Source organism: Archocentrus centrarchus, chromosome 8, assembly GCF_007364275.1.
Source record: "Archocentrus centrarchus isolate MPI-CPG fArcCen1 chromosome 8, fArcCen1, whole genome shotgun sequence".
In the NCBI taxonomy this organism is placed as follows: Eukaryota; Metazoa; Chordata; class Actinopteri; order Cichliformes; family Cichlidae; genus Archocentrus; species Archocentrus centrarchus.
The window spans coordinates 7,737,396-7,754,978 of NC_044353.1; the positions used below are offsets into that span (position 1 = coordinate 7,737,396).

Consider the following 17,583-nt stretch of genomic DNA (forward strand, 5'->3'; position numbering starts at 1 on the left):
TGGAAACATAGATCAAATGTTCTTATGGCTTTCTTATTTTTGGAATATTGGAGAGTTGCTATATAATGTTTGAATTCCTCTTTAAAAATTAAGAAGGAAGGATTGCATTTTGAGAATTTAGATTTATGAATATGATATTTTACAAGTAATAAAATTAGGTTAATAATATAGAATTGGTCTGACTGATTAGAGGGATAAAAGAAGAATCCAAACAATATATCTGTATAAGAAAGGGTAAAGTTATCAAGAATATTTTGGGAAATAAATGTACAAATATTTTTTTTAAGCCTGAAGCAAAATTATTCCAATATGAGATTACATTAGGAACAGAAACCTTATCCTTCTGGAATAAGGCACACATATCACTATTGGTTTTTCACTTTTTCATGGAAAAACAGGTTTGACCAATACGGGTGTCAGCTGGGTCCAGGTTCGGAGGGGTCAGTATTGAAGATACAGATGATTTAAAAAGCATTATAACATGTTGGAAATTTATTGCTACTTTTATCCAGGATAAAAGTAGCACACACACACACACACACACACACAGAGTGATATGTGCACACACTCTTGCAGCTCCAACAGCTCAACAGCAGATGCAAACATCACACTATGAATACAGCTCTCAGCTTCCAGATTTGACAGCCTTTGTCCTTCCACACCAGCTCCAGGGCTGTGCAACCAGGGTAACAGAGTGTATACTATAATATTTTACCCAGCCTTGTAACATGCTGCAAAAAGCAGCACGCTACAGAGCATGTTAGATAAAGTGCCAGAGGAGCAGCTGTTCTGTCTCTCACTCCCACAGGCTAAAGTAAGAGTCCTGTGACTGATAACTGCATCGTAACTGCACAGAACCACTGTTGACTCAAGGATCCTGATCACAATCAACAGTATTTCTATTAGTCATTTTATTGCTTTTAAAAGTTGCATTTAAAAAATAATGTAGTGACCGCAAGTTCCAAACCGAGGACCTCGCTCAACGAGAGCGGGAACAGGCGGTGGAACTTCACCGTCCCCGCCTCAGTTTTCCATACCAGTCCGAGGGTTCGCTGAAGCTTTGACAGATGATTTCAGTCTGTCTGAGGATTTGAACCGGCATCCTCTCGGTCACTTCTCAGTCAAAAACCTGAACTTGTACATTATATTATTTACAGTATACATTGTACAGTGAAGTTTGTCATGAACTTAAAACTGTTAAAACTTACAGGAAAGGAACAGGCTTTGTTTGGCTTGCAAATCATTTTTTATACACAGGTTCAGGACTGATATATGTAGTGAGCCATTTGCATATGTACATGAAAGAAGATTTACTTAAATTCCAAATCATTTGTAAATGTCAGTGTTTCATTTGATAAGTCATAAGTTTTTAACATCTAGTCTCTTTGGTGTAGGATGCAGTTGGTGAGCACTTTGGGGCTTTTTTTGACCTTGCTGCATCTTTCCACCTCACTGCTGCTGGGAGCCTTCAACATCAGATCCTTTGGGGACACCAAAGTCTCCAACACCACTCTGATGAATATCATCAGCACGGTTTGGAACATTTTGTGTCTTTTTTTTTTTTAAATCTTATTCTGTTTATTTGTGTGCAAATGTACAATCACACGCACATTTAAAGATATTGGTGTAACTGGAAGTGAAAAGTTCCCTCCTTCTGCGTTTATTTCACTTCTTCATTTTGATGCACTTCAGCTCCAAGTTTGGCTGTTTCTCTATATTTTAAACACCAATTTCAGCAAATAAAATGTAATTTAAAAACTTTCTTGACAGTTTCAGCTTTTTTACTGTTCAGTTTTTTTTTTTCTTTTTCAACCCTGTTTGCTCAGCAAATTATGGTTTAGGTATTTTAAGCATTTTTCGGCATTTCAGCTCCAGTCTGCATTTTCTGCAGGAAATGCTTTTTCTAGTGATTTCGTGAATTTCTTCACAAAAAATTTTAACCATCAGAGGAAAAACGTATTCATGACCATCTCAACAATCAGCTGCTTTCAGCACTGCTGGTATTTGTTTAAAAACTCTCTCCAGTTTCATTTTGGAGTTAACTTCAATAGTTACTTCCTCCAAACCATCAACATGTCTATTGGCTGTGTACCACAGGCTTTTAAGGTGGCAGTAATTAAACCATTACTTAAAAAGTCATCACTTGACCCAACTGTCTGAGTTAATTATAGGCCAATCTTTGACCTTCTTTCCTCTAAAAAAAAATCCTTGAAACTGATCATCTGCAGAGGAACGGTTTGTTTGAAGAGTTTCAGTCAGCTTTCATCACAGTACAGAAACAGCATTAGTGAAGGTTTCAGATGATCTTCTTACAGCCTCTGACAGTGGGTAAACAGCACTGCCCCTCGAAGGAGCAGCTGCTGCAAATAATTCAGCCTTTACATTCACAGGTGTTCCAATCACTTCCAAGGCCACAGGTTTATAAAACCCAGCACCTAGGCATGCAGACTGCTTCTACAAACTCTTTGTGAAAAAATGGGTCGCTCTCAGGATCTCAGGGAATTCCAGTGTGATACCCTGATAGGATGCCACCTGTGCAACAAATCCACTTGTAAAATTTCTTCACTGCTACATGTTCCACAGTCAGCTGTTAGCATTATCATAGCGACTCCACTTTTGGCTCGTTGGTCTACTGTAGGGGTGTGATTCTTGCTTTGGGTGTGAGAGTTCATGCGTTCAAATTTCAGACAAGCCCATGCATTTAATGGTGGTGTTTGTATAGTCTCTATAAAGATGGAAGCTGTTGTACAGTCATTCAGGTCGTGTTTGAGCCACACATCTACTACTGTAGGTCTGTACTCATTCAGTGACTGTTTTACCCCTGCTCCTGGCAGCTGCAATTCCAATATTCCCTAAACACTTCATATAGAGGCAACTACGAAATATAAGAAGAACTTCCCAAAATAAAAAACTCACCCAGATGACTTCTTTCTCACTGAAACCTGTGAAGGTCATGATTGTAAATAAGAACTGGTTCTCAAACAGATACTGTAAGTGGGCAGCATGATGGTGTGGTGGTTAGCACTGTTTCCTCACAGCTAGAGGGTCTGGGTTTGAATCCACCTTGGCCCGGGCCAAGTTTGCATGTTCTCCTCATGTTTGTGTGGGTTTTCTACAGGTACTCCAGTTTCCTCCCACAGTCCAAAGACATGCAGTTACTGAGGTTAGGTTAATTGGTGATACTAAATTGCCCACAGGTGTGAATGGTTGTCTGTGTTGGCCCTGTGACAGGCTGGTGATGTGTCTCCATGACAGCTGGGACAGGCTCCTGCAACCCTGAATAGGATAAGCAGATGATGGAAAATAAAGGTTAAAAAACAAACACACATACAGTGGTTCCTCAACTTCTTACTAGGGTAGATATAGCATTATATTATCCAGGTGACCCCCCCTTAACATTATACATTATTTTCCATTTTCTTTCACAATCCAGTTACAGTATTTCTGAATTGCTTTTACACATTTTCCGAGTCCACCACCCATTTTCCTAAAACCATATACACAAATTTCCCCAAACCCCAGACTTTCTTGTCAAAATCAAAGCATCACTGCAAAAAGCAGTTACCTGTGTGCAAAACCAAACACTGTGGGCAGATCACACACACACACAGCAAGTAATAAATCTATTCACAAAGAACATCTGTTACACACCACATCTAATAATTTACAGTATTTTGCAATCGCTAAAACACTAAACCCCGTTCCCTAAATCAAATCCACAGTGGCCTAAATGAACTTCTCAAATCACGCTCTCTTCTGGCCAAAACATGAGCACAGTTCTGGCATTTAGATGCAACTCAATTACTCTTTTTTTCTGAAACAGCAGACACATTCTCAGTCACTAAACACACTTCACACGTGTGTTGCTAAACCTGAAGCACTGGCAGCAGAATGCGAACACAACTCCAACACCTCCGTCAGCTGTTACACACAGCAACTCAAAATTGAACACACATTTGTCCAATGATGTGAGCAAACCCACTGGGCAGGATAAAAGTCAGTTTAGTGTGTCTGTGGCACGTGTGCATCTACAATGGGCAGACATATACAGAGAGGCAGAGGAGGAAGAGGACGAGGACCACTGAGAAAACAACCCATGTTCTTGTCCACGGGATGATAATGAGGGAAGCAGGACAAAGGGTAAAACCCAATCTGAGCAGATTCCATGTGGTAGCATCATCAGGACATTCACTGTTCCATGCTGTACAACATCTGACACACAGTATGCCACACTGCAAGTACACACTTACAGTACAATGTCCAAAGTGCACTCCCCCTTTCCCAGAATTGAACACATGACCACATGCAGGTGGCAGGGACGCCCTTCTCACGCATCATGTGGGAGTCCCTGGCCAGCAGGCTGGCAATGTCACCCAATGCAGCCATTGGTAACTGGGAGGGGGGGGGGGGGGGGGGGGGGGGGGGTGTCCTCCACCGTCATGCTAGCCTGGAGCCATACAACACTGGACATCTCCTCACAGTCCTGGGTGGTCTACATGATCGCATGGCTGTGCGTGAACAGCTGGATCAGCAAGCAGTGCCTCCTGTATATGTAATTGTTCCTGCAGAAAATGCAATGTGAATGCTGAATATTTAAAACACAAATTTGTTCCAATCCAAAGGCAACAGTTTGGGTTCTTTAGCAGTCACTGCAGGGTTTGTTGATGGCATTTATATTTATTTTGCAGATTGTCCACCGCTATGACATCATTCTGATCCAGGAGGTCAGGGACAGTGATCTCTCAGCAACCAAAAAACTCATGGAGCATGTCAACAAGTGAGACTGACTACACGCCTAACACAGAACATAGAGAGTAACATTAAGCATGGAATGCAAAAATATGGAAACATTTCATACAAGTTTGGTTTGAAGTATATAAACTATGTTTTCCGCAGAGATTCTCCTCAGTTTAAATACATCGTCAGCGAGCCCCTTGGTCAGAGCACCTACAAGGAGAGATATCTCTTCCTTTACAGGTACACCAAGAAGGAAAACAAGTCTAAATCTCTACCCTACACCCAGAAAAATAAAAGTGCCACCTGCAACCAAAAATGGTTATTTGGAGTGATTCAAGCATTTTAATTTTAAAGATCCTATTAGCAAGTTCTTTAATCAACAATTTCTACAAATGGTTCCTAAAAACAAAAATGATCCATTCAGATTGCCCAGAGTCAGAGACTTCGAGGGTTGAAGAAACCCACATACCACAAACAACCATCCAAAACAACTTAATAAAAAAAAAATATATATATTTTCAACCCAGCTGTTTCACTAAAGAACTGAATAAATGTTTGATCAGTTTGAACATCCTCCTGCACATATTTCTGCTCTGGGAGGCACATGAAGCATTATTTTTAATTTTTAGGTAATTATATATCAATTATATATAAATGCTTTTTCCACAATGGACTCTTTTCCCCACTTGATCATTATGATTCAGCAGCCATTGTGTTTCATCATTAAATTAGGCAAAATAACAAATTACTCATTTTACAGGAGGCATTTTCTGGCATAAAATACACATATATATATATATACATACACACATTATATTTTTCATTTACAATTCAGAAGAACTAATTTCTTAAAATTAAATTTGTTCCGAGACACAACTTGATGTATTTAGAAATAGAAAGTACTCACTGACTGCAAAGGAACAGGTGGTGATGTGGTATATGTTCTCCACAGAGAGGACACAGTGTCTGTGGCAAAAAACTACACCTATGAGGATGGCCCTGAGGAATCTGGGGAAGACAGCTTTAACAGGGAGCCATTCATTGTCATGTTCTCCTCCAAATATAGTGGTATGCTTTGGTACTGCTGATGATGTGGATTTCCTTAAACAGTTGTATAGGATACGGTCCTGGTTTAGTCACCAGGATTAGGATTTATGTCAGCTGTGCAGTGCAGGGTTATCCTGGCAGTCAGCGACACTCTCCTTTATTCCCTCCTCTCCCTCCTAGCTGTGAAGAGCTTCACTCTGATCCCCCAGCACACTTCTCCAGACTTCGCTGTGCAGGAACTAAATGCTCTCTATGATGTGGTGGCCGATGTCCGCAATCGCTGGAAAACCAATGTAAATACACCCTACAAGTAAAAGTTTGCAATTTGGTGGATTTGTGTAAAAAAAAAAACACACAGTTGAGGTTAAAAACATCACACGACTCTCCCCTGCAGGACATTGTGCTGCTAGGTGACTTCAATGCAGGTTGTAATTATGTATCCGGGTCTGACTGGCAGCAGATCCGCATCTTCACTGACAAGAGTTTCCACTGGCTGATCACCGATGAGGCCGACACCACAGTGACACACACTAACTGCCCTTATGACAGGTACACACAGACTGTGAGGGAGGGCATTTGAACATGTGCACACAGACTCTAAATTCCACTCATCTTTCTGTATTTGCAGGATTGTGGTTACCACTGACATGATGAATGGAGTGGTGAAAGGCAGCGCTGAGGTGTACAACTACATGACAGAGCTGAATCTCAAGCAGGATCTGGTAACAGCTGAATTTTAATCCTTCTCTTGAATAGAATTAATTTAAACTGAAAAGGACACCCTGCTTTATAAAAAGTCAACATTAGGTTGTATTCAATGCAACTGAGGCCATAAACACACAACACCATGTTCACAACCTGCCAAAACGACATGGACTCCATGAGACCCCTGAAGGTGTTATCAACAGATCCTTAAAGTGCTGTAAGCTGTGAGGTGGGGTCTCTCATGGTTCTGACCTGTTTGTCCAGCACATCCCACAAATACTCAATTGGACAGAGATCTGAGGAATTTGGAGGCCAAGACAACACCTCAAACTCGTTGTGCTCCTCAAACCATTCCTGAACCATTTTTGCTTTGTGGCAGGGAGCATTATCCTGCTGAAAGAGGCCACAGCCGTGGCCATGGACACCATGGTCTTGCAGCTATGCAGCCACATACACAACACACTGTGCTGTGCTGCACTGTGTTTTGTGACACTTGTCTGTCAGAACCAGCATGAACTTTTTCAGCAAGTTGAGCTGCAGTAGCTTGTCTGTTGGATCAGACCACATGATCAACCTTCACTTCCCACGTGGATCAATGAGCCTTGCCGCCCATGACCCTGTCACTGGTTCACCACTGTTCCTTCCTTGGACCACTTTTGATAGATACTGCAAATAGCTGCAGTTTTGGAGATGCTCTGACCCTGTCGTCAAGCCACCACAATTTGGCCCTCATCAAACTTGCTCAAATCCCAATTTTTTCTGCTTCTAACATCAACTTTAAGGACAAAATGTTAAATTCCACCCACTGACAGGTGCTGTGATGAAGAGGTAATCAGTGGTATTCACTTCACCAGTCAGTGGTCGTAATTTTACGCTTTTTTTTTTTTTTTAACATAATCCTTCCATTTTCACTTCTGGCTCCAAAGTATTTGTACAACTGACTGATTAGCAATTACACAGCCAGGTCTGATCCTTCATCATTTAATGGCAAGTTAAGTAATCAGTTGGTAGCTGTCTGGCCTGGAAGACCACTGAAAACAACTTGGTAAAAATGGCTGTAGTAAGGACCACAGAGACACTGATGAAATGATTGTTTGTCCTTCTGTCTAGGGACTACAGATGCAAATTAGCAAATATGCTGTAATCTGGCTCATTTACAATCTGTACGAAATATTGATTGTTTTATTAATGTGCATTGTCCCAAATAAATAAATTGAAATTGAAAAGAGATTTGTAGCTGCTGTAACAAACAAAAGCACTAGTACAGTGTCTACTGCTGTGATGCTGCTACCAGACACACTGAGTTTTTCAGCACATAATAAAACAGTGCACAAGAAAAAAATAAAATAAAATTTCTGTAGAAGCTGAATCCATCTGTGGCAGCAAACTGCGAGCCACTGAAAGAATGATTTCTTTCTCTCTCCCTCTGTCAGGCGCTGGCTGTAAGTGACCACTTCCCTGTGGAGGTGAAGCTGATTGGTCAGCCTCCTGCTGCTTGAATCGTGACTTCCACAAGCTTTCCACACATCACGCTCAATCTGCAGTCAGCGTAAGGATCATTCAGTTGGAGGACTACTGTCAACCATGGCTTCATGAAATGCAAACACACAATAAAGCTGCTAAAAATGTCGCGGCAAGCCTGCATCTTGGAACTGGGATTTAAAAAAATAGCTCAGTTTGTTTGATTGTAGTAGAGGATCTTTGTGTGAAACACATTTACTAAGAGCCTTTTTAATGTGGAAATCATTCTTCTGATTAATATTATACAGTAGGGTAATGTTGCTTACACAGTTTTTCCTTTTTTATGTTTTGAGCATCGCTAATGAAAGTTCAGCGACTGTAGCTTCAACACTTGGAATAGCAGCTGAAGCTATTTGGATGTGATGACCAGAGCAGCAGAGTCAGTGTGATGCTGTGCTGTAGCTGGATCTGAAAGCAAGATTTTTATTTTGTTTTTTCCTCGTCTGCTCAAATATCTTTTCACATTTTTGATTTTCTAAACATGAAGATGCATTTCCCAAAACATTAACCTGCAAAAATACAGCAAAATGAATCAGCCAAATCCAAAACTGCACCCACAGTAGCCGTATGAAGTTGTAAATCATGCATCCATTAGCCAGTAAGACACATTGTCCTCTGACACAGTTTGCAGTAAATGTGTTTTGGTAAAACATCAGAAACTACATGTAGTTATCTTAATTGAAACGTGACAGCCAGTGATCATCTCCTGCTTATCTGAGACACCCAAACGTGCACGTGTGCGCACACAAACACACAAAATTACTACACAACCGTCACACTGTATAAAAAAAGCAATTAATGAGTGTCAGATAAATGAGGTCAAAATTCCACCCTTGCATCTGCCCGTTTTGCTGCTATTCCCTGATCCAAATCACTGTGAGGTTTCCTGTTGCACAGACCCAGTTCACGAGAGCTCTTGGAGGTCCAGATGCTCATAATACCACAGCGACTCTGAGCTGAAATCACAAGCATTTCCTTCTTGCTAAGTCAAACTGAAGAACTGCTTGGCCTTCTCTGAAATTAACAGTCTTACAATACTGTGGACCCACTGGGGAAAAAAAAAAAACCCCACAGATCTGTAACTGAGCAGCTCAATGTTAAAAAATTACTTTAACTCTGTTGCACTCCATAAACATCTTTTTCTAATAATCACGTGACTTATACCTGTAGACTTAGTGGATGCCTCACACAGTGAAACAGTGCTAACACATTTGAGAATAAAACTACCAAATGTGTAAATACAGTTTAAAATATTAAAGGAATATAGGAGCAGATGCCCCTCCTGTCACAGACATGACAGAGAGTGGAGACACTCGACTGGTATCCGTTATACTGTGATGCTTGAGTGTAACCTTTATTTTTGTTGTGTATTGATTTTCCAAAACGTGTGCAAATGCTGACAAAGAATGAGGAACGCTTCTTATTATGAAAGCAAGGTTTTTAATTCTCATAGCAAAGAGCGTTTTGAAGGGTTTTATGTCGTTTTGACGTCAACTGTCATTTGAAAGCAAGTAAGAAAAAACCTGAACTAAAATGACGAATGAGAACCAGGTTAATGACGCATTAAATCACACAGTTTAATCCACTCATTTATGCAGATCGTTCACAGTCAAAAACAGAACACTTTGAAAAGATACATAAATTTGTCACAGAGACGACAAAGGCTTTGCCACCGTTGGCTTTTTAGAGTGCAGGGACAGGCACTTTAGTGATGGAGACCTTTCTGTGGCAACAATTAGCTGTTTGCTCAGGTAACCATACTGTAGGTAATGCTGTGTGACAGACGTAGCTCCGCAGGCTGCCCGAGTGTACAGCTATTTTGTAACTTTTCACTGATTTATTTTTGATTTTATTATTTTTTTTAAATCTTAGGGTGTAAATGCTAGGTGTTTGTTTCCTGAAAGTGGAGCTTGCTCAATGGTTAATGTCAGATCATCCTGTGTTCTGGTTAAACTAGTGCCACAAAGCTCCTGTAATGTGTGCGTGTGTTAGCGTTTCCCTCTAAGCCTTTCTCTTTTTAAGCATCTCCAGATACACTCCCAGCGACTTCTGAATAGAGTCTTTGCTGATGAACTTGACAAAGTTCTTGACATCGTCCTCTCTGTTGGACATCAGCTTGTCGATGGTCGGCTTCCTTATCATGGACTTTGTGATTTGTCTGGCGTGGTCTGCAGATTGAATAAATGAACATGTAAGGAGCTTCTTTACATTCACTGTGCAATATGATACACGTTATTAGTTATTGTAGAAATACTCAGAGGTGATTACAGAGCCGCTGCAAGTAAGGACAATTAACAAGCACTTAATTGCAGTCAGTGGCAGATTTTGTTGACATTTTAGACCTTTGGAATTAAACAATAGTGTTGACATATTTGTGTAACACAATATATATATATATTTTTAAATGTGGGAAAGTGACATTTCAGGGCTGTGCCTCTGGAGTCTCTAACATGGATGATTTGTCAACTTAAAGCTTCCATTCTGCTCCAAGTTAGGATTTCTAACACTAACAGTACCTGTTAAACTGCAGAGGTGGGAGAACTATTCAAAAAACAAAAATATCCTGATGAAATGTTATGACTTCATACTGTTTCACATTCAGATGTTCATTTTCTTTCACTCATGTGAACCAGTTACTGCAGGCGGGATGACTGCATGTGCTCTCAGTCACATCCCTCATCTACATCCTTTTACCAAGTGCTAGAATCTACTAGATACCACGGTGTAGCTGCTCATGCACTCATAGATGAACGCTTCTGAGGTATGAGGTTACAGCTTCCTAGCTTTTGGTCACCTTAAAATAAATGTGCACTGACAGAACAACAACACTGAGCAAATGACAAATGCTCATTTTAAAAAACTTAATGTTAAATTCTATCATTTTTTTCTACCCTTCTTAGAAATACCACCTGCACATTAGTATTAACCTGACATACACATGAAAACAGTATCCAACCATAGAACAAGGTAAAGATGACAACTAGAACTAGACAGGACAGTTATGCAGTATACCTGGGATGGCCAACCACTTAGTCATGGCCTCTGTGGCTGTAGTGAGGACCTGGTCTTCAGGCACCAGCTGGTCCACCATTCCTATCTTCAGGGCCTCTGCAGGGCTGTAGAGCAGCCCCAACTCTAGGGCCATCTCTGTGGTCCGATGGCCCACTGTGTTCATCAAAGTGTCCTTAAACCTGCAGGAGGAATCGTTTTACAACTCCAAAACAGCTTCTCTGGAAAGCTCTCTGTATCCGGTCATGTTACTAATTAACTGGTTGTCAGACGCCTCACCAGGTGTTTTTTTTTTTTAGTATCACACACCTTTGCCACTCTTGCTTCCTCACATGCCACTTTCACCAATCTCAAAATGAGCACGCATTTACCACGCGTGTATTTCATGTGTTGTCTGTGTACTACAGTAAAATCCAAGCTTTCAATTATTTGCTAATCATTGCAACCTTTTCACAGTATTCACTTTTAAAAAGCGTCGGTCCTAATTTCTTATCAAAAAGGTGCTACAATGCCGAGCTGTGTCTCATTGAGCCCGATGCTGTAACGAGGGTTATCTGCCATTATTCTATAATCACACGTCATAGCCATCAGACAGCCTCCTGCAGGACTGGAACCCTGGGGGAAGAAGAGCAATGAGAGGGACTTATTTCAGTGTGTTCCCCCCAAACTGCACCGGTCTGTCCCCGTGTGAGGTACGGTCAGTGTGGGGGTAGGCCGTGGGGTTGCGCTACACCTACATTGATTGCTGCTATAGTGACCAGGTTAGAGCCATAGAATTTCAGCCACATCTCTTGTACAGCTTTCCAGAACTCCCCGCAGTGCTCCGGACTCTTCCCATACATCTCCAAGATGTCCAGCCCGGCTGAGAAAACCTTGGGCTGGTTCTGGATTAAGACAAAAACAGCACAGCAACACACTCTGGATACACTGTCAATATACTGTACAACACCATGTTCACAAACTTCAAACACACTCCAGCTGTCAGAGTGCAAATCACACTGATTAACTACACTGTAACACAAATGTAACTCCTTCTGCACAATGCTGCTTTAACCAGGGAAGTTTCACCGTACTGAGGTGATGATGAGGCCTCTGCAGCTCTTATCCATCTCCAGCTTCTCCAGAGCGATGCAGATATCGGTGAGAAGCTCTAAATTAAGGCTGTTGACTGGAGGACTCTGCATGCGCATCACTGCCACGCCTGCAGAGACAGACACTGCAGTCATCGCTACATCAGTAAGACTTTGATGGAGATTTGGCTTGCTTTGTGTTTCCTGATGATTAGCCTCAGGCCTCAGAGAGAGAAAAGACAAACACCCCAAGCATTTACCAACCTGCTGCACTTTGCATCCAACTAATGAACTCAGTGGGGTGAGGCAGTATTGATTTGTATGGGTGTATCTAATGGGTTGACTGGTTTAGCTGCTTTACGTGGATTAACATTTTAACTAGGAGACACTATGAGAAAAGCTCCACCGTCTTGTAGGCCAAGACGATGGAGTTGGAGTCAGGAGAAGCATGTGTGGTCGGGCTTTGAGGAAGTACTGACAAAGTGCTCACCTGTGCTCTGGTCAAAATCTACTTTGACCTGCTGTGAGGTGGAGCTGTTCCTCCCCTGAGCAACAAAGACAGGAGCCACACGAGCAGTGCCATGATTGCTGCAGGAGGACAGCTGGGACAGAAGAACTGCACAGAAACACAAAGACACACAGTGTCAATGAAAGCAGCACATACACATGAAAAAGATCCCCAATCAGCAAATTCAAAAGACACAATGAAAGTGAAGGCCAGTTACAAACATACTGCACCATATTCTTACTCAAACTGTCTTTGTTGGTAATAGTTTGGTTATAATAGTCTTAGAAATACATAAATATGCCTGTAGCTGTGTATATGCTGCACTCGCCTTTAGTTTTTAGAGAACATGAAAGCTATCAAAGAGATGTGTTAAAAATCTTGTAGAACTTTATAATAAAAAAGAGACTTGTTTTGATACAGAACTTTTAAAATCTACTTTATATGATTTTAGCGCTGAAATATAAAACACATTGCATTAAAAACAAACACAAAGCGATTACAAATGTATTTATCCCAACAAAGGTGAATTAGCCCCAAAAAGCCTTTTAAAAACCTTTTGGCTTTTGGAGTATAGATCGCTGAAGTGCACATAAGGCAGTGATATCTGCATATGATGTAGGTGCGCAAATTATCGCTTCTCTCCGAGGCGCAGCTGACGTGACCTGCGGTGGTGCCACTTCAGGAGGTTTGTCCTATGACCTCTGCTCCAGTTTCTGCAGCCAACACTCAGCAGCTGTTTTTAGGAAATAAAGCCGCAAACAATTAAACTGCCTCCCCGCAGATGCTCCAGACTTACCTGTTAAACCCCGCTTGTTTCTCAAACCTGCCCTCAAAGCCATTTTCGTCGCTGAAGAACTACTGCCGCGTCTTCTTCTTTGACGCGTTTCTGCTCTTCTTCACGGGGTTTTATATGCCGGGCTTTGACTTTGGTTGCGTTATGATCCAATAGCGCCATCTACTGAGCGGCTGGCAATTTCCTATTTGTCCTTTATACTCCTGTCAGAGAATCTCCTCCTCCTCAGTCTTCTTTTCTTTTCTTTTCTTTTCTTTTCTTTTCTTTTCTTTTCTTTTCTTTTCTTTTCTTTTCTTTTCTTTTCTTTTCTTTTCTTTTCTTTTCTTTTCACATATACAGTTCTGTACAAAAGTCTTAAGCCACCCCTCATTTCTTTAAATTTTGTCAGGAAAATTGGAAATAGTTGCAGCTCCTGAGTTAAACATGTGCAAACAAACATGGAAATAAAGTATACCAGGCAAAAAGAGAGCTTTTGCAATTCTAATGAGCTTGAAAGTCAGTATTAGTTGTGACCTCCTTTATTCTTCAGCACAGTCTGAACTCTCTGAGGCAGCTTTCTGTAATTTCTTTAAGTAGTTTTCAGGAAAGGTTCTCCAGGATTCTTGAAGGACATTCAAAGCTCTTCTTTGGATGTTTCTGCCTTTTGTTCTGTTCTCTGTCAGGATGATCCCACACTGTTTCAATGAAGTTTAGGTCCAGGCTTTGAGGAGGCCAATCCATAACTGATGGTGTTCACTTGTGTGTTTTTTTTCTATACAGGTATGATTTTTACTGCATTGACGGTGTGTTTGGGATCATTGTCAAGCTGAAAAATGAAGCTTCTGCCCGTTAGACCCTTTCTGATGGTACTGCATGTTGGATCAATCTTTGATTGTACTGTTTTGTGTTCATAATTCCATCAGTTATGAGAAGATCTCAACCACCACAGGCTGTAATGCAGTTCCAAACCATGACAGGGCCTCCACTGTGTTTTACAGATGCCTGCAGACACTCACTGTTGTACCTCTCTCCTGACCACTGTACATATTAATGAGAATTTGATTGAAAAATTTCAGATTTGGATCCATCACTCATCACTCCTGCTGTCACTGATGTTCACTCCAGTTCTTGTGTAATGTGGCCTCAGCCTTTTCTCCCTGTTTCCCTTTATTAAGAATGGCTTCTTGACAGCCACCCTTCCACTGAGAACAGTAGATGGATCAGCTAAAGGTCCAGATGCATCTCTCAGGTCCTTCATCGGGTCTTTGCTTTTTTTCTATTTCTTAAGGATATGACTTTCAGATACTGTTTATCTGCTGTAGGCAGTTTTTTTAGGCCTGCCACTCCTTTTTTGTTCTCCATTTGTCCAGTTTCCTCAATTTTCTTAAGGACACACAACACTCTATGCTGAGGTATGCTAAGTTTTCAGCTAATGGCTCTTGGGGATTGTCCTTGTTGGTTCAAAAATACAATTTTATATCTTTAGCATTTTTCAGAGATTCATCTAAAGAAATGGGAACTAATCATTTTTATTATTTTTGTGACATGCTGCTAGTAACAAAATGCCTAAAGATACAATTTAAAATGGGCTCTTTGCTAAGTTGTCTGTTATGTGTCGACACAACATTGATTCATCCCTTGAGTTAGGTACCTTTTTTATGCTTGAATGACTCATAGGTCAGTGCTACGTGGTTAAAAAGCAAAACAAAACCACAAAACATTCCTCTGAAAATGGTCAAGTACAAGGACCAGACTAAAGATGAGTGAAAAGGCAGCCAATGTCAAAGAAAAACTCTGAAAGACCTTCAGAAACCTGAAGAACAATTGCTCATTAAAAAATGACAGGTCTAGCTCCTTGGAAGCAAAATATAAGGGAAATAAGTGGTGACTCAAGACTTTTGCACATTACTGTACATACACACAGAGTTGTGTTTCTGTGCCTTCAGGACATTACATCGACTGTTGGATTACATTTAGGCCTCAACTTATCTGTACAACAGCCATAAAATGTACAAAACCAAACAAAACCATGGCATTACATTTAATATTCAAGAAATCCATATGCTCAAATAAGTATGCTGTATCATTAACTGAACCCAGATCAGTGAATGGAGACTTTACAAACACAGTCTCAAAGGGGATGAGACCATGTTTGTCCCTAGTTTGCATGCACACATAAAAAAAAATTTTGGTGAACATGCACACTACTACAAGACAGTATTTTCTTCCCCTCAGATGAAGTTGGTTTTATAAAATACTTCATTAAATGTTCAAAAGCTGGTGGGGAGGCGTGTCCTTGTTGATGTACCTGTATGGCACCTGAGGCATTATTTGCTGCACAAATAACACTTTTTTAATACTTGGCTGCAAAAGTTGAAAACCTTCAAGTGTACCAATTTGAGTTTCTAGCAGCCCACATACACACATTGTTTACACAGTAACCACAGCACACACACACACACACACACACACACACACACACACACACACACACACACACACACACACGCACACACACAGGTAAAGGGGACACGCCCCTCCCCAGCTTCGGCAGCACAATGTCAGTTGATGCCAGGGGACTGGGTACTCATCAAGGATCCCAGGCAGAAGTTCTCATGACAAAGGAGACAGCAGTGAAGGTGGCATGAAAAGTCTCTTGGATCCACGCCAGCCATTGTAAGCTGACCCCAAGTCCAGAAGTTGAAGGAACGCCTCCCTCTAGTATAGGTGGCACCCATTTAGGGTAAATGGTTGGAGTCCTAGGAGTTATGAGTGTGATCACCACAACAACTAACAGCTCCCACCGTTGTCCCAAAAGGGGGATGGCAGGATGGGAACATCATCTTTCACTGTGTGATGGAACAGTGTGACCTGGTCAAGTGTACGCCCTTGTTAAAAACATTCAAAGTCATGCACTCATCTTGGGTCACACATATGTGACTCAAATAGACTTAAAGAGACAGACTGTGAGGACTTCCAGTTTAACGAGCATGGGGTAAGACGTGTCATCTTCTAGCTCCCCAAGTTTTATCCTTATAAACCTACCTGCTTTTATCTTAGTCGGACATCTGCCATTGAAGTGTTTGCTACTCTTGCGTAGTAAGTTTTTAACTTCAATATGCCGCCTAAACCTCCCAAAACAGGCGAAAAAGCTGAGTCTGAAGCCGCCATTAGCAAAGCTGACCTTACAGCCTCATTAGCTGAGCATAGGTCTGCGCTGATCTCCGAGCTGAAAACATCGTTTAAAGAGGTTAACGACAAATTGGATGTAATCCAAGAGACTGTTGTCAGCCACGATCAGCGTTTGACCTCGCTGGAGGAAAACGCCGAATCTCTTCATCAGCGTTTGGAGAAGGTGGAGAGCAGTCACGAGAGGCTACAAGCTGACAACGAGAAGCTTAAGGCCAGGCTAACTGAGCTAGAGGGGAGAGGCAGAAGGAATAATGTCCGGCTAGTAGGTATACCTGAAGGTATAGAAGGCCCACAACCCAGTCTTTTTTTTCCAAAGCTACTACGGGACGTGTTTGGTCACGACACTTTTCCCTCGGCACCGGAGCTGGACCGTGCACATCGCAGCCTGGTGCCCAAGCCTGGCCCCGGATGTAGGCCGCGGCCCGTCATTCTCTGCTTTCATCGTTTTCAAAACAAGGAGCTCGTTGTTCGGGAGGCCAGGAAGAGGGGGGATCTGAAATACCAAAACATCTCGTTCAGGATCTACGAAGACTACCCCCCTGAAGTGGTGAGCAAACGGAAGGAATATAGGTCTGTAATGTCATCTTTACACAAGATGGGACTGAAACCCTCCCTGCTGTACCCAGCAAGACTCCGCATCACACAGACTGACGGGACCCGAACTGCATTCGGCTCTGTGGCTGAGGCTGAGAAGTTTATTGTGGATTTTAATAAACCCTCTTGAATAGTATACCTACATAAGTAAGAACACACCCAAATGACTCTTAATTTACACTGACTAAGTTAATGACAGTATTTACTTAAGTTATTGGTTCTGGGCTCCCCCGGTCAAGTGTACTAATATCGTGAGTGTTATTTGGATAACAAAGTATTCAGTCTGTCTGGGCCTGACCTGTCCTGTTCATCAGCGGGGAACCTGCCAATTTTCTAAGGAGCAGGTGGAGATGTCATTTAGATAGATTTTGTAGGGAGGTGATGCAGGTAGATAGGGAAGGTGTGCTGTTTGTTTTTGCAGCTAGTAT

The 17,583-nt window shown here is 41.6% G+C and overlaps 2 protein-coding genes across 3 annotated transcripts; one reads left to right on the forward strand and one right to left on the reverse strand.

Moving 5' to 3' along the window:
* Positions 1–1,374: 1,374 nt before the first annotated feature.
* LOC115784965 (deoxyribonuclease-1-like) lies at positions 1,375–8,105 on the forward strand. The gene is made up of 8 exons (XM_030736376.1): positions 1,375–1,533; positions 4,689–4,777; positions 4,897–4,977; positions 5,690–5,805; positions 5,965–6,077; positions 6,179–6,333; positions 6,413–6,506; positions 7,923–8,105. Exons 1-8 carry the CDS (start codon positions 1,396–1,398, stop codon positions 7,986–7,988), a joined length of 852 nt encoding a protein of 283 aa, XP_030592236.1. The 5' UTR covers positions 1,375–1,395; the 3' UTR covers positions 7,989–8,105.
* Positions 8,106–9,566: 1,461 nt separating this feature from the next.
* On the reverse strand, positions 9,567–13,518 carry LOC115785284 (enoyl-CoA delta isomerase 1, mitochondrial-like). Of its 2 annotated transcripts, XM_030736834.1 has the most exons (7): positions 13,394–13,518; positions 12,580–12,705; positions 12,093–12,220; positions 11,757–11,903; positions 11,513–11,634; positions 11,023–11,201; positions 9,567–10,178 (listed from the first exon to the last, which is right to left on the reverse strand). In XM_030736834.1, the coding sequence occupies exons 1-7, from the start codon at positions 13,434–13,436 to the stop codon at positions 10,012–10,014; spliced, it is 912 nt and encodes a 303-aa protein (XP_030592694.1). In that variant the 5' UTR covers positions 13,437–13,518; the 3' UTR covers positions 9,567–10,011. The 2 variants fall into 2 exon arrangements, with proteins under 2 accessions (XP_030592694.1, XP_030592695.1); XM_030736835.1 differs by lacking the exon at positions 13,394–13,518 and having other exon boundaries at positions 12,093–12,312; positions 12,580–12,694.
* Between the last annotated feature and the right edge of the window lie 4,065 nt (positions 13,519–17,583).

Coding starts and splice junctions, on each gene's coding strand:
- LOC115785284 (XM_030736834.1), bottom strand. CDS start 13,436: ATGGCTTTGAGGGCAGGTTTGAGAAACAAGCGGGGTTTAACAG. Junction 11,904..12,092: donor GAGGCCTCATCATCACCTCA/GTACGGTGAAAC, acceptor GTCTTAATCCAG/AACCAGCCCAAGGTTTTCTC. Junction 11,635..11,756: donor TCACTATAGCAGCAATCAAT/GTAGGTGTAGCG, acceptor TTCTTCCCCCAG/GGTTCCAGTCCTGCAGGAGG.
- LOC115784965 (XM_030736376.1), top strand. CDS start 1,396: ATGCAGTTGGTGAGCACTTTGGGGCTTTTTTTGACCTTGCTGCATCTT. Junction 5,806..5,964: donor GTTCTCCTCCAAATATAGTG/GTATGCTTTGGT, acceptor TCTCCCTCCTAG/CTGTGAAGAGCTTCACTCTG. Junction 6,334..6,412: donor ACTAACTGCCCTTATGACAG/GTACACACAGAC, acceptor CTGTATTTGCAG/GATTGTGGTTACCACTGACA.